The 17,294-nt window shown below is 43.1% G+C and overlaps 1 protein-coding gene across 2 annotated transcripts in view; it reads right to left on the bottom strand.

Moving 5' to 3' along the window:
* DGKG (diacylglycerol kinase gamma) overlaps positions 1 to 17,294 on the bottom strand; it is a 192,897-nt gene that overhangs the window by 130,571 nt on the left and 45,032 nt on the right. For both annotated transcript variants that reach the window (XM_026497095.4, XM_057306756.1), the window contains exons 3-5: positions 15,061 to 15,137; positions 6,891 to 7,053; positions 6,251 to 6,313 (exon numbers count right to left, since the gene is read on the bottom strand). In XM_026497095.4, coding sequence (XP_026352880.1) covers positions 6,251 to 6,313; positions 6,891 to 7,053; positions 15,061 to 15,137 — 303 coding nt within the window. The remainder of the gene's footprint in view (positions 1 to 6,250; positions 6,314 to 6,890; positions 7,054 to 15,060; positions 15,138 to 17,294) is intronic.

Raw genomic sequence — 17,294 nt, forward strand, 5'->3', positions numbered from 1 at the left:
CACTTAGGTACTGTATCACTAAGTAACGGAGTGCTGAAGGCATAGGCAGAGGGAGAGACAGACCTGACAGCAATGCCTGCTGGGGAAGTCAATGCTACCAGCACACTTTTTGTTCAGAGAGCCAAAGTGCCAGGCAAAGGCAAACAGTTTGTGTCAGGCCAGTAGAGCTGTGCTACATGAAAGCCTACCGTGTCCTAGGAGTTGGGTTGTGGTCTGAGAAGGGAGTGAACCATGATCCAGAGGGACCGTGGCTGAGACCACTGTCTCACTGACACACTCTGTATGCTACAAGCGGCCCTGTGAAGACACCAAGACGGAGCTTATGAAACAGAGCTGCAGAACAAGGAAAGGAGGTTCCATTCTGAAGTTTCCAAAAACCAGACCTTTGGAAATAATTTCCTACGGGACAAGATCCTAGGAGGTTACAAGAAGATATAACCTCTATTAAGCAGGGGCAGAAAGCCTCAGGGGTGAACAAGTTGAGATACAAATATAATAAGACGGGATAAAAATAAGGATAATGGGATGGGAAAATTACAATAAAATTACATATGCAACAGAAGTATTAAAATCATCGCTGAAGGGAAAGTTAGAAAAGGAACATAATAATATATAAGACAAATGTGAGAAATCCTTTGTACTGTACTCGAGTTACTGTTCCATCCTCAGATGACCCCTCCAGTAAAACACTATTACAATGACTTCTATTTTGACTGTATTGGAATAACGGTACCAGATTTACCCTTCTATTGAAACAACTAAAAAACTGGACAAAAGATACAAAACAATGGTTCATAGGACACTGAATGTGGTAGCACCAAGTGGTGATCCCAAGAGATAAAAAACAAACGAGATGATCCCTGTAATTGCCACATCTTACTGAGTGGAAAGAGTTTCTAGGCTGCAGCCCAGGGAAGGGGAACCCAAGAACATCTGGGAAGTCTCTCTGAGTTGAGGAGGCAGAGTTGGGAGTCTGGGGAGTCCAACATGGCTAGAGTTCACATAGCAGAGCACCAAAGAGGAGAGAGCTGCACAGAAAGAACTCTAGAGATCTGCAGAGGGTCCCCTCTGAGTAATCAGTGGAGAGTTTCCCTCAATTATTCAGCCGAGTAACAATTAGCACAGATGTGTGAGGAGACTACCTGAGGCTGGGGAAAGAATCACTATTGGAGGGAACAATCCCTAGAATGCAGGAATAATGTCTATTCTCACCAACCAAGGTAGAAAACCCCAATAACTCAAGAAGCAATGGGGAGAGTACTCAGAAGAGTTTTGCTTTGATAGTTGGGTGAAATTAATAAATGCCTCTCTGGTCCTGCCTACCAAAGCTTTAAAAGCTTGACCCGAAAAAGGTCAAACTATTTTCAAGTAACCTAACTCTGCCTCAAAACAAAGCTCAGGAATTTTTATAAGAATACAAAAATATCCAATACCCAATGATGTAAAATATTCAATGTCTGGCATTTAACAAAACTGACAGGTATACAAAGAAGCAAGAAAATATGAACGATAATAATGAGAAAAAGCAACTGACACGGAGCCAGAAATGACAGATGATAGAATAGATAAAAACTTTAAAATAATTATTACAAGTGTATTCCATCTGTCCAAGAAGCTAAAGGAAAAATTGCACATGTTAAGAAGAGACATAAAGGATATTTTTAAAAACTGCCCACAACAATTGTCTAGATATGATGTGTGTGAAATGAAAAAATGCACTGAATACGATTAGCGTGGATTAGACATTGCAGAAGAAAACATTAGTGAATTTGAAGCACAGCAACAGAAACTATCCAAAAAGGCTAAAAAAATAAATAAATAAGTATCATATCGGTGAGCTTTGGGACAACTTCAAATAGACATGTAATTGGAATACCTGAAGAAGAGAGGAAGAAGTAGAAAAAAACTGAAGAAATAAAGGCTGAAATTTTTCCAAATTTGTTGATATTTGATAAAAGCTATAGAATCTCAGGCCCAAGATGCTCAGTGAACCCCAAACACAAGACACATGAATAAAACTACACCAAGGAACGTTATAATCAAATTGATTAAAATCAGTGATAAAGAAAAAAATCATAGGGGCGCCTGGGTGGTGCAGTCGTTAAGCGTCTGCCTTCGGCTCAGGGCGTGATCCCGGCGTTATGGGATCGAGCCCCACATCAGGCTCCTCCGCTATGAGCCTGCTTCTTCCTCTCCCACTCCCCCTGCTTGTGTTCCCTCTCTCGCTGGCTGTCTCTATCTCTGTCGAATAAATAAATAAAATCTTTAAAAAAAATCATTATTCTTTAAAAAAAAAAAGTCTATTCAGATGGCAAAAAAGAAAAAAAAAAAAAAGAAGACGACCCAACCAAGCACATGCCTCCTATAAAAAAGTCAGTTTAAATACAAAGACACAAATACATTAAAAGAATGGAGAAAGATACTACTATAACTTTGGATAACTAGAGTGGCTACATTACTTATGAATATAATTATAATAAAGTAGATTTCAAAGCAAAGAGTATTACCAGGAATAAAGAGTCTTTTCATGATGAAGAGGTCAAATCATCACAAGAACATAATAATCCTAAGTATTCTACTCCTTGATCTTTACCTAAAGGTAATGAAAGCTGTCCATACAAAGATGTGTACAGGAATATTCATGTTTTATATGTAATAGCCCCAAACTGGAAGCAACCCAAATGGCCATCAATAGGTGAACGGATAAACAAATTACGGGATATCTACCTATATATTGGGATACTAATCAGCATTAAACATGTGAATTATTGATACACACAACAACATGGATAAATTCTAAAATTACTATGCTGAGTGACAGAAGCCACACCAAAAAAAATGTACATACTGTATATGATTCTATGTATAAGAATAGAAAATGCAGTTTAATCTATAGAGATAGCAAGCGGATCAGTGATAGTACAGAGATGGGGGTGGAGGTAGGGAGGGTGGGAGAAGGAGATTATAAGGCAACTTTGGGGATGATAGATATCTTCATTATATTGACGTGGTACTGGTTTATAGGTGTATACATATGTAAAAACTTATTAATTATACACTTTAACTGTGTGCAATTCATTTTACACCAATTATACCTCTTCAAAGCTGTTTTAAAACATTATTACAGCCTCTTCCAAAGATCCTTGGATTATCAGAACTATGACTGGATCTTCACTGTTCTAGTCTACACTGAGGTGTAGTCACAGAAATGCTGGGGTGCAGAAGGACTGAGGGACACATAGTCCTACTAGTGCTTTTCCTCCTCAAGCTCCCTTATGTGAAGCACCCCGAACCCATGGCCATCTAAGTACATCCCTCAGGGACCATCAGTAATGAAAGACTACCCTCTTCCAGACTGCAGAAGTTCTGTCTAGATGCCATGTCATAAACCCTTCTGCTTGAGGGTTCTTAGGCAGACCTGACCTGTTCCACGTTCTCTCTTAGTCTCTGTAGTACTTGTAGTCTTCCAGTTAGGCAGTGTTGCATCGTGGAAAGAATACCAAGCTAGAGGCAGAGGACTGGGATTCTAGCTCTGGGTTTGTGCTAAATGGTGTGTGATCTTGCCCAAGTGGGCTTACTTCTGTATCCAACCTCAGATTTTTCATCTGTGTAAAGAGGGACTTGCGTTTAAATTGATGTTTACCAAAAGTCTTGAATGACATGGAAAATGTTTGTGAGTATAATGTTAAGTGAAACCCAAAGCTGGTTCCAAAATTACATGGATAGTCTGATTCCAACTCCATAAAAAATTTATAGAAAAAACCTACAAGGAGACGTATATGCATGCATGTGTGTAACTGCATTGGTAAAGTGTGGGTGATTTTGTTGTTTCCTTCTCTTTTTTTTTGTACTTTTCAAATTTTTTACAATGTAAATGTGTTACTTTGATAATTGGGAAAAACAGGAAAAGTTGAAGGACTTTCCCTGAGAGTCCAGTATCCCAAGTTACTGAAACATCTCAAGCCTGAAGAACTCAATAAAAACCAGGAGACTGAAGTTCACATTGTTTATCCCATTTAGTCCTGGGCACTGAGGGACGGTGCACTCAGGCTTTCCTAGCTGACATCCTGACAATGACAGATTGCTCAAGGCTCTGAGTCTATGTCTGGTCTTAGTGAAAACCCCTTTCTGCTGTGCCTATGGACCAGTGCTGTTCCAGTACCTGGTTCTGGAAATAAATAACTTGAACTGGGTTGTTACAGATCCCAGCTTGGAGATTGCTCTGATAGGCCTAAATAGGCCATAGCAAATGAGAATCTAGTTTCCTCCGGCTTCTGCTTGGGTGACAGGAAAGGTTGGGATTTTTAACAGATGGCCTGATCTAAGGTGATACCAGAACTTGGCTCTTCCTTACTGGCAGAGGCCCCTCTCTGTGGTGTCCGTCTGTCCCTACATTCCTATTTCTGGTAAACAGGGGCATCTAATTAAGACATCCATGGACGGTGGCCTCACAGGAAAAGGATGTTCTCCTTTAAATCTCAAGTCACAAAAAAAGATGAAAAAATGCTATATACCTCCCTGGGCCAGCAGTCAGATCATTACCCTTTTATTATCTGACCACAGGAAATTGATACTCTCCATACACAAGGAAAATGGTACACCACAAATCATTTCTCCGGGAGGAAGTCTCTGGAAGTTGCTCTCAGACCCAGAATGATACAAATGTTGCAAATAGACATGGTGGTCAAATACACCAGCCAAGTTCCATTATCATCATCGACTACCTTTTCTCAAATATCATGTAATAACAGCATCCCCAATAAGTCCTTCCTTGGTTCCTCAGAAACTTCAGCCACTAAAACAAGTCCTGTCCAGACAATTTGGAACCTCAGGGAATGAAGTCTAATTTCTCTCAAGTTCCTCTTGAAGTTCCAGATACTTGGGCTAAGAGAATCTCTGGGTGAAGAATCTGGGTCCAAATGCTTGTCATGGCTGATTTTCTTGCTCAGAGTTTAGAATCTCAAGGTTCCCAACTTCGCCCCTCTCTTCCTATCATGAGAATACTTTATGTCATAACATGCCTCTGCTATTCCACATCAGACTGAAGACTTACTTATAACTTGAATCCATTTAAGCAAGGGGCCACGGACCTAGCATGGCTGGTGGGATGCTGGGAAGGGCAGGTGGGTGACATACTTCGTAGAGTCTTGCCCTCATGCTGCCCCTGAAGGCTTCAGGAAGGCACTGATGCTCGTAATCCTTGCTTCGGGGAGCTCTATGAGAAGCCTGAAATTTGCTGAGCTTACGGTCCAGAGGCAACTCTCCTTTCCCAACTATGTTCTGCTTTTCATCCGCAGTAAATTTTTGATCTCACCAGTCCTTCCGTTACACCCTGAAAACTCTACAATCCTTCCAGTTGCCCTTTTTACCATGACTAGAAAAAAGATTAGAACTACATCTAGTATCTACTTGGAGAAATTCTCTCATCCCTCCAGGTCCCTGGTAAATAGATGAAAATAATGTTAACTGCGTCACCTTGTTCCTCCTCCTGACTTATTAAAACCAGTGCATGTAAATACCTCCAATTCTCGCACCCAGGCCTTTGTACTATTGTTCTACGTTTCACCTCTACAAATGTTATAAACTGCACAACACGTCATTTTTTTTGCTTCAATAGTTAATTGCCTTTCAAAGAGATTTAACTAATAAGAAAAATATTCTTTATATTTCCCCATGTGGTTACCAGTTTTAGTGCTCTTCATTCTTGTGGGTAAACCCCGAGTTCCATATGGTATAACTCTACTAAAAAGATTTCCTTTCCCATTTCTTGTAGTGCCGCTCTGTATGGCTTCGTCCACCTGAACACACTCTTACCTCCTTGCCCGACCCACACTCAACCATCCACACACAGACTCATCTGTATCTCAGCCCCAGAGCGACCTCTTCATTTACCTGCTCTGCCTCTGCATCACACACACACACACACACACACGCACACGCACACGCACACGCACACGCACTCAAACCCCCATCATACACTTTCTCGTGAGAAGGCTCCCCTTCTCCCCTTTCTGTCCAGGCAGCCCCATCAGAAGCAAACGGCCAGCGAGCTGCCCTGTTTCAGGGCATCAAGCCTCAGAATATCCGCACATGTGAGTGGTGGAGGCCCCAAAGACGGAGGCAGACAGATCTGCTTAAAGGACCTACGATGACATGGAGACAAAGTGCTGGTTAGATTTCCCCCTCCTCCCATGGATGAGGTATTCTCCACTCCATCCCACCCTGCAAATCTAGTATTATAAAGACTTACTTGTATCAGGGGCACAGGCCTCATCTGCTTTGGCGGCATTATCCACATTCTGTATGTTGGTATCTGGGGAGTAGAAAGAAGGTTTGAGGACCAGCCCATGCTCTCTACCTTCTTAGAGAGGCAGGTAGGGGACTTTCCTATGGGGTCTGGAGCACTTGAGTTGTGTGTCTCTGAGTGTCAGCTGGGTTCATGCTGACTTATGGGGGTTGGCTGTGTCTCCCGCATTACAGCCCAAGCTTCAAGAAGACAGTGACCACACCTTACCCTTCTTCTGACACTCCTGGGCTCATTCCAGACTGGGTACATGACCTGAAGGTGCTCCCTCCAAAGGCTTCTTGCAGTCTTTGCAGAAGGTTCTCTCCCTCCTGCCATACATTAATTCGTGCATCCTCTTCTCCCCACCTCCCCTCTGATCCTGAGGGCAGGAATTTTGGCCTTCTTTGTTCCTCTGAGAGAGCCATGAGACAGGGCTTCCTGTGAGGCCCTGCAGGGAAAGGAGTCCTGGTCCCCTGGTCCCCATTCTCACCCCATAAGGAAGTTATTATATACAGGGGACCCGCTAGAAATGCAGCTGTGCCTGTGGCAAATGCGTCTGAGCTACAAAATCTCTTTCTATCTTGGGGAACACTGGTCTACATACCTGGGCTACTGGCCTCATTGCTGGCCCCCTCTGTTGGGTGGTCAGGGGTCTCCCGTCTGGGCTTCTGGCTGAAGGCCAGGAAGAGGTGAGTGCTCAGTGGCTGGGGAAGGTCCACCTCCAGGTATGCCCTCATGAACAGCTTGAAGACATCGTAGCTAATTGGCTGAGAAGAAACAAAGAGGACAGAGAAACTAGGGGGGCGGGCAGGCGAGAGAAATGAAAGGGAAGCAGAAGGAACTGGGGGGATTGGTGGGTGCAGGAATGAAAAGGCCAGAAAGTGATAGAGAATGGCAGGCACAGGGAGCTGGGGACAGGATGCAAGAAAGAGAAGACACTGGTGGTTACATGGTGGGGTTTGCAGGAGGCTTCTGTAACAAGACGTGTCCAAAACTAGGTAGAAAGAGGGTGATGGGGAATGAGCACTGGAGTGGAGGCCACAGAAGAGGACTCTGCTTGAATCGAGGCCCACAAACCAGACTGGTTTCTAATGAGCAGAATTTGGTCAGTGCCCTGGAATCCTAGTGAAGATGAAGAAGGACATAGTGGAAAACACGATGGAAAGATGGTTCTTCCGTGGTGTCTCCATTTTCTGCTTGTGCTGTGAGGGATATGATTCCTGAGTGTTCAGGTCTCAGAATATAGGGGAAAACAGGCTCCATCCTTCATTACTTCCATAACTGATCTTCCCTGGATGAGCCTCAAGAGAACAGGAGAGGGTATGTGTCTGGCTCAGCTGCTCTCCAAACATGTCCTTGTGAAGGTTTTAGGCACTGGGAGAAGAGCAGGAAGCCAAGGACAGAAGGTAGAATCAAGAAACGTGCCAAAAACTAGAACCTCTCCCTGCTGTATCTCTCCCACTACTGCCTGGCTTCTGGTCCCGGGCTGGGAGCAACCATGCCAGAGAGGGCTGCTGTACTCAGCAAACACTCAACAAAGACAGTCTGCAGTGAGTCATCACTGGCTCGTGCTCTGATGGCATCAGATTCTTCATCAAATCAGCAGATGCTCCTGGAAATCACTGAGGAAGCTCTACTCTAAGATCTGCTGTGCAGGCTTTTGTAAATAATAACAGCCATGAGAATAAAATCCCTTTTTTGGGAGCCTACTTGGCTCTCCTTCCAAAATGTTGATAGCATTTAACCCCTTGTCTCTTCTAGAAAATCTGGGAGCCTTCCCAGAACAATGAGCTGGCTTAAATATATACAACCAGATCTGGGATACAAAGTTTTGGCCCTAAAAACAAGGGATGCCCTCCTGACCTCATTGGGAGGGAGCTCACAAGGCAGTTTCTGCTTGCCCCTGGCTGTCCTTCACAGAGCAGAGGGAGCCTGATTTGGTTGGACAGAGGATAACGCAGGCTCTCAGCAGATTAAGGGATCTCTAAGCAAATGGTGGATTCATATTTCTTGTGACAACTAGCCATCTGTCTCTGTCTTTTCTGCCCCTGAGTTTCTGTGTCTCTTTCTGACCCTGTCTCCACAGCCTCATCACCCAAGTGTTCTTCCTCACACATTCTCCTCTTTTTTTTATCAGTCTGTAAGAGCAAAATCTTTTCCTCCTACTTTCCAAGTGGAACCGATCAACTATGACCCTTGATTCCAACCTCCCTCCATCTGAAGGCATCTCCCAGCATCTGCTTCTCTACCTGCAAGCATGTTCAAGGTCACTGTTCCAAAGAAATGGCTGGATACTTGAGTTACTAGCCTGTCCTTCTTTTCTTCCACTTTTATGTTCCCCGGCCAGACCACACTAACCTCCTTAGTCCCATTTGGTCTGGGTTCTAGCCCATCACCTCTGAACCCACTCTCTCAAAGGTCATCAACTCAGTTGTCTCTTTTCTGACTTGCTCATCTTTGGCTTCTCTGTAGCATCCCATCCTCTCTTCTTGAACTTTCTGTTTTCCATGGTGTTACGCAATTTTGGTTTTCTTCATTCTCTACTTTGATTTGACTATGTATTTGCTGATGGCACTTATTATTTTAAAAGGCTCTTTCTGCATTGTCTTTTCCATTTGCACTATTTAAATTGACAAGTACTGTTTACAATGTACAATTGATCCTTGAACAACATGGGTTTGAACTGTGCAAGCCTACTTACATGTGGAATTTTTTCAATAAATACAGTATGGTACTGTCAATGTATTTTTTCTTCTTTATGATTTCCTTAATGACATTTTCTTTTCCCTAGCTTCCTTTATTGTAGAATATAGTACAGTATATACAGTACATATAACATACAAAATATGTGTTAATCAACTGTTTATGTTAAAAGTAAGGCTTCCAGTCAACAGTAGGCTATTAGTAATTAAGCCTTCAGGGAGTCAACAAAAGTTTTATGTGGATTTCTGACTGCTTTGGGGGTCGGTGATCCTAACCCCCATATTACTCAAGGGTCAACTATAGTTTTGAGTCCCAAAGTGTCCTGTTAATCTTTTTATCAAATTGAGAACTATCAGCATGAAATATTTCTGGAAAAAAGACTATACTAAATGATTTTTAAAAAGAGAAATTTTAGTTAAACCAAATCTAATATAACGCTCTTCAAAAACCAAAGCTGAAAGATCATCAAACAAGAGCAGTGTGGGATTTTGGAGACCTCGTGACTGGACTCAGCTCTACCCCATTTCTCCCTCTTTGGGAACCTCAGTTTCTTCTTCAGCAGATGGTGAGTGCTGAATGAGAAGATCTCAAGTTCTCAACTTCTATTAGCTCCCTCCCTCAAGCAGCTCCTCTTCCTGACCCTGCAGTTTCTGCTAACCCTGGCAATACCAGGCTCCGTTTTGATCTTCCAGTCATCTGAGACTAGGTTTTGTCTCTTCCTTCTATTCACTGTTCTTTTGCCACATCTGTCACCTCCAGGTCTTTTCTTTGTGTCCACTGCCCAGCTGCCTCCACCCAGACTAGAAGGCTATGGAGGCCCAATGTTCCCTGGTTTCAGACTTCTGTTCCATGCCTCCTACCTGGACCACTGCAATACTTCTCAATTTGCCTCCACCCCCATCTGTCAGTCCTCCCATCTTATCCATCCTTGCCAGATTGATCTTCCCAAAGCACAGTTCTGAACAGATTGCTTCCCTACTCAAAAACTTTCCATGCCTCCTAATAGCCCACGGGAGAGGTGAGATCAGTTTTAAAATCATATGCCCCTCTATAACATTTTTGAGCATGCATTCCCATTTACCTTTACTTAGAAATTATATACATGTACCACTGGGCCCCTCTATTATACACTACAAAACATACACAAGAGAAGAAATTAGAAAATAGAAGAAAGATGAGATAAAAATCAATGTGAATAGAAGGTCTAATTTGCAGTGTTCCCACACTCTAGTGGATCATCCTGTGTACTCCTTGAGTCCTCTGGGATTCACAGCCCTCCCATAACCCCATTCCAACCTAGATTTTTAGCTACTTCAAGCTCAGAGATCATTCTAGTCTTTTCTCCTATTATTCCCCATGTGTACCTCTACCCTCTGTCCACACTGATCTCCATGTTCTTTCCTGGTCAAGGCTCCATGCATATCTCATAAACTGCTTCCTTCTCTACCTGTTAAAATTCTAGCTATCCTTTAAGGTCCAGCCCAGATGTCGCCTCCTCCAGGAAGCCTGGTATGATCTCCTGTACCTGAATTTCTGTACTTTTTCACATTGGTTCATGTCCTGTGACACTTTTATCAGCTGCCCTCTGATTAATACATAGCTGTTTATGGGGCGCCTAGGTGGCAAGCGGTTAAGCGTCTGCCTTCGGCTCAGGGCGTGATCCCGGCGTTATGGGATCGAGCCCCACATCAGGCTCCTCCGCTGGGAGCTTGCTTCTTCCTCTCCCACTCCCCCTGCTTGTGTTCCCTCTCTCGCTGTCTGTCTCTATCTCTGTCAAATAAATAAATAGAATCTTAAAAAAAAATACATAGTTGTTTATGATAAATATATCCTTAGTTCCTCAACTAGATCTAGAGTTCTGGGAAGGTAGTGAAATATCCTATTTCATCTAAGTATCCCCCACACCACCTGTGACAGTTTCCTGATAGGTATTTTAATGGATGTGGGGTTTCTTGTTGTACATTTGGCTGTCTTCAATAATTGTAGGATCTATTCAGTCAATATATGTGCATTGAGCCTCCCAGGTACAAGAAACACCTTGGGGAACACACCTGTGACATACATGCAGGTCTATACCTTCAAGAGACTCAGGTATTGAAATAATTCCAATACAGGATCAACAGTGGTGAGTATAGGAAAAGTACTGACAAACTATTATGAGAACTTAGAAAACAATGATTGAATACATGTCCAACCATTCATGACCCTATTCAGGGGAACAAGATGGCATAGAATAAGCCCAGAAACAAAGGTCATTCACATCAGAAGAGCCCAGACCCCCTCATGTCACTGAGGCTCTGAAAGTTCACTGACTTGCCCCAGCCACCTAACAGCAGGGTTAAACCAGAAGCCTGATCTTCTGACTCCCAGGCCAGTGCTCCTGCTCCCGTGTCTCTTCCAGGTCCCAGTACTAACATACAGCTCCCTGTCACTCTCTCCAAGAACCTCAAGTACAGTATGCAAAAAAGAAAAAAAAAAGTGACTGTGTGCCACTCTCAGAGTTGTATTTGAGTTAGGAGAGAGTAAGATCTTCATGAGCACAAACCAGGCTCAGAGTAGCTGCTACTGAATGTGCGATGGGTAGAAAGGGGTTTACTATGCCCAAATCAGATAAACAAACACTATGAGGCATGTTGGCAACTCTCTGAGCTCTGAAACAACATGCTAGGCACTGTCATGGCGCAGGCCCATTTTTTCCCAGAAACTGCCACTTTCGCATGGGAACTAACTGGGCAATTGCTGTTTTTGCCATCTGCTTATAAAGTGCGAATTCTTGCACAGGTCAAGAAGGGAGGGAAACTAGATGGACGGCTTACTGGGTATCGGGCAGTTTCTATACATGATCTCATTTAAGTCTTAAAACATCAGTGTGAGGTGGGACTATTACTCCCATCTGGTGGATTAAACAAAATTCTGAAAACATGAATAACTTGCTCAGAGTCATAAAGCAAGTGGCAGAGCTGGGCCCTGTGCTTAGATATGTCTGAGTCTAAGATTGTAAGGCCACCAAGCCATCTTGCCCTTTTGCTCCACTGCGCTCTGGTTCACTTTCTGGCTGTTTTCTGCTGTACTCTGGTTCTCCAGAGAATCGCTCCGTTCTGATGGGCAGGGGCATGCTTGTCAGGGCCAGATGCAAACTTTTATTCCTGGCCTCGCTTTCCTAGCTACTTGCCCCTTCCCACAACTAACTCATTCTTCCTTGAGACATTTTAGCAGCAGTAAGCCATCAAGCTCAAGAGAAATTAAATTCTTTTTGTGTCCCCAACCCCGTGCGAGGACATTACACCTACTAGAAGCCAGCCACACTGTGAGAGAGAATAAAATCAGAGTGACAGAGCTTCCCTGGGACACAGCAGTGCCAGGCGTACAAAGAGTGGGGGCCAGCCTGATGGAGGCGGGGGTGGCAGCAGGCTCCTAACAGCCAAGCTGCTCTCTGCTTCTGAAAGCTCGCGGCCTTCACACCCTCAGTGGCCCTGACCAAATTGTTTCCCTCCCACTCTTTAGCCTGAGGGCTGACGGGCTGATTAGCAGCCCCCACCCTTCTTTGTTCCTGTGTTTTTGGAGCTGGGGGTGGGAGGTGGGAGGGGCAGGGAGTTCTTTGCAGCTGCCATCTTCTCTGCATGGCTTCTCCTCAGGAATGTTCTTTGAAATGGTTCATTCTCCGTCTGGCTCCTGTACTGGCAGCCTTCCTCCTGCTTCATGCTCCTGAGGATCGGTGCATTTTATCCAAAGCCCCTGCTCAGGTAAACCTCAAGGACGTGTGCTTTGTCGGTTTGCTGCCAGTGCCCAGCAGCAGAGTTGACTCAACGGTCATTGAAAGGATGACAATACGAATAAATAAGTGACCAGCCTTGTCCTAAGTCTGTCCTGCTGATCAGTCAGTCACTTTTCTGCAATTGGCCCTCATAAAAGGACCCAGGAGCAGGGAAAAGGAAGTTGAGTTTAAAACATTCTGGGGAAAGAAGCCAGAAGGCGAATAATAATAGGTATCATTTTTTAAGTGTCCTATAAAGTGTTAGACATTTTGCAGAAATGATCTCATTCCATCCACTCATCTACAAAATCAATGATTTTGCTTGTTGTTCTCTTCCGGTCACAGATGAGGAAAGCAAGGCTCAGAGAGGTGAAATATTATTTCAGGCCACATTGCTGGTTGGCAATAAAGGTAGAAGTCTAACCTAAGACCATGTAACTCCAGAGCCTGCCAATAGGAAGTAAGTTCTGGAGGTCAAGAACTGTGCTTCCTCACCTTTATGTCTTCTACAGTGCCCAGCACAGTGCCTGGATGTTCAAGAAACATGAAATGACTTGAATTGGAAAGTAGCGGAGGTCTTGCATTCATTTACTCATTCAACAAATATTTCTTGAATGCCCGCTATGAGCCAGATTACTCCTCTGGGCATTGGGGATACCGAAATGAACAAATACATAGCAGGACAAGTGGTGAGGAATACTAAGGAGGACAATACGGCAGAACAGAGGGTTGCATCAGGAAAGAGGCCTTAAGATTTTAAATACAGAAGGTGACATTCACTGAGAAGGTGATTTGAGCAAATGCTTGAAGGAGGTGAGGAAATAAACAATGTAGATACATGTGGGAGAAACAGTCCAGGAAGAGGCAAAAGCAAATGCAAAGTTACTGAGGTTAGAGCAACCTTGGCTTGTTTGACAGCATCAAGAAGGCTGGAAAGGAATGAGGAAGAGAGTAGCAAGAGATGAGGGTAGAGTAGAGGGAGGTACAGATGGGAATGACCTTGATTTTAACTCTGAGTAGGGGGTGGGGGAACCATGAGGGACTGTAAAGCAGAGCAGTGACATGATCTGACTTAAGTTTCAACAGATTGCTCAGGATGTGTTTGAAGAACAGACTTTAAAGGTCAAGAGCAGAAACAAGGAGCCCAGTTAGGTGACTATTACAATAATCCGGGCAAAATATGGTGGTGCCTCAGGGAAGGGTGGAAGCAGTGCCTGTGGTGGGATGTGACTAGATTTTAGATGTATTTTGAAGGTAGAGGTGACAGGGTCTGCTGATGAACTGGATGTGGGACTTGAAAGGAAAACTCAAGGATGACTCCATAGTTTTAGACTGAAGAACTTGAAGAACTGAGTTGTCATTTACTGAAATGGGGAAGAAAGCTGGGAAAACAGGCTTTACAGGAGAAGATCAATGAGCTCGGTTTAGCTCATGTTAAGTTTGAGATAGCAATTTGATTTTTCAGTGGAAATGTCAAGTTAGAAAGGAAAGGAAAACCAGGAGAGTGTAGCATCCTGAAATCCAAGTGAAGACAGTAGAGGAGGATCTGACCAACTGTGTCCAATGCTGTTGAGTACAACGCGTATTGAGTTTAGCTACATGGAGATCCTTGGCTGTCCTCACCAGTGGTTTTAGTGGAGGAGTGAGGGTTATGCTCTGATTGAAGGGCTTTCAAGAAAGTGGGAAGAAGAGAAATCAGAGGCAATGACTAAAGAGAAATCTTTTGCACAGTTTTGCTGTAAGGGACAGGAAAGAAATGAGGTAACTGGAAAATTAGAGTCAGGAGAACAATTTTAATATAGGACAAATAACAGTATGTTTATATGTTGATGAGAAAAACCTAACAAAGAGTGGAAAGCTGATGTGAAGAAGATATATATAGAGAGAGAGCAATGCCTGTCAGTAGACTAGAAGAAGATGGGAATGAGTGCACACATGGAGGGGCTGAACTTACTAGGAGCATGGAGAGTTCATTCCTAGTTACAGGAGAAAAGGTACAGAGGTGGGTGAGGATCTTGTGGAAGAACTCTTCTGATTGTTTCTATTTTCTCAGTGAAGTATAAAGTATGGTTGATAACTGAGAATGAGGACAGGAAAAGGGAAAGATTTGAAGAGAGAGAGGAAGGTATGATGCAGTCTTCTAGGACAGTGAGAGAATGATTAAACTTGGCAAACATAAATGGCTCATTTGAGACTTAGGAGAAAATATGTTGAGAAACAAGTTCTTTAAAATGAGCTAAACTTCTAAGAGTGGAACAAATTATGGAAAAGCTAGAACACAAGGCTTTTTAAAGGCTTGAAATGGAAACGTTCTTACCTCATGTGGGTCATATTGTTTGAGGCTCCCACCCTCATGAAACTCAGCCAAGACATCCTTTATCTTCTTGGAAGAATCTGGAGAGACATAATGCACATGTGAAATATTGGTGAACAGCTAACAGGAGCTGGGCCAAGTAAATTCTCCCAGTCTAACCTTGGTTATGATGGAGCAACCCCTCATTCCCAGGGCTAAGTGGAAAAATGTCACCCTTACCTGCCCTTCTGCCCTCTTATTTCTTTTTTTCAGTATAGTCTCTCTCTCTCTCTCCTGCCGTATGAACTATCTTTCTAAAACACAAATGTGATCCAATCATTTTCCTACTCAATATACTTTAATGGCTCTCAATTTTCCCAGGACAAAACTTACCTCCCTTAGCTTGGTATGTAAGTAAGTGGTAATTTGACCTAGCCCATTCCTTATCTCTTACTTTAACCTTCCACTCACTCCACTTTTCAGCCATACCAAATCGCATTTCCATAACTCCCTGAATACACTGTGTGTTCACTCATTCATTCTTTCATGGAGTCTCTTCTCTATATTGTAAACTTCACTCAATTCTTGGTACCTAGCTCAAATGCCAGGCCCTTTGTAAAGTCTTCCTTTATCAGTTAGAATTCCCTGTCCTGGATCCCACATGACTTGTACACAACTCTAACAGCACTTGTCATATAGTGTTGTAATTGCCTCTCTTACTCATCTCCTGCCTCAGTTCTACCTTGAGATCTGTAATTGGCTAGTGAGTCTTTGTATATCATATCACGGTCTGACACATAACTAGTGTTCAGAAAACCAATACACTAGGTGATTGCATAAAATCTGAGCAGAAATTTAAAATTTTTGTTGATTAAGTAAGATGAATGGGCATTAAGTGCAGTGATGCTCTGTCCTTGGTGCTGAAACAGAGACTCAGGATTCATGAAGCATGGTGACTTAGAAAATTCTCCTTTCCATTGGAAATAATTTGGAAACCACCAGAGAAAATAGTAGCTTCTTCTTCTTCTTTTGAGATTTATAAGGAAATTGGGAGTCTACAAAAGGGAGACAATAATTGTCATTATAAATATAGTCTGAGTGTATCCTGTGTAGTTACCAGAACTCTAGACATCAGAGAAAACCAGGGTCTCTGTGCTCTCCTTGTCTTGCAGTACTGTGGATAATTAAGAGCTTCCCAAGCTCCACTACTGCCATCATTTGAACATCTGAGCAAAGGGCAATGTTATTAAAAATTGACATAGTGTTCCTTGGTGTACATGCTCTTTGTAAAGAGGGCTACACTCTCTCATAGGCCTGTGTAAAGTAGATGTGCTCATGGGCTGAGCTGTTCTCCATGGCTCTGCTGACTTGGATTCAATCAAGCACAAGTTATAATCATTTCAGGACTGAGACATACTGAAATGCCACAGGAAAATGTTGATGTTGCCTAAAAATGGACATTTCTTCCTGAAATTCAAAACAGATGTTGAAAAACTAATAGCTCAGTGAGATCCAGGCAGCAGATGTCATCAATTTGGGCTGCTTCCATTCAATTCAGAAAACACTATGGAGGGTGAGATGCTGCAAGGTACTGTTGATGAACTCGCTGGGGAGATGATCTGAATAATTGTGGTAATGATGGCTACCTCTTATTGGGGGCCTTTACTGCATATTCTCATATACTCTCCCCTGCCAATCCATGCACATTTGGTTATATTTTCTTTAGTTTACAGATGAAGAAGTTGAAATTCAGAAAAATTAAGTGACTTGCCTAAGAGGGTTTTAATTCAGGTCTAGTTTGGACCTAAGTCCATATTACTTTCCCTTAAGCACTATTCACTGTTACTTCCCAAATACTTGCTAGCACAAGGGAAATTGTAATTAATGCAATAGTAATAACATAGAAGCTCTAGGAAGCACAGATCAGAGAAGTAGAATGAGCAAGAAAGAAGTAAACTTAGGATGACAGTAAGCTTGGGTGGGGACCAGGGATGTCCTATACAGGAGGTAACATTTGAGCTGAGGCGTAAAGAATGAGTGAGGTGTGAAAGGCAGACATAAAGTGGAAAGAGTATTCAAAGAAGGGACAGGGTGAACAAAGATGCAAAGATGGGCATCACAAGATCTAGGAAAGTCAGAACCAGAGAGCAGTTTGGGGCCAGATTTGCGGGAGTCTTGAGTACCAAGCTAAGGACATTGATTTGAAATTCTTAAAGGTTTCCTGAACAGTGGAGTACCATAATTGAGTCTCTGTTTTC

Source organism: Ursus arctos, unplaced genomic scaffold (assembly GCF_023065955.2).
Source record: "Ursus arctos isolate Adak ecotype North America unplaced genomic scaffold, UrsArc2.0 scaffold_4, whole genome shotgun sequence".
Classification (NCBI taxonomy): Eukaryota; Metazoa; Chordata; class Mammalia; order Carnivora; family Ursidae; genus Ursus; species Ursus arctos.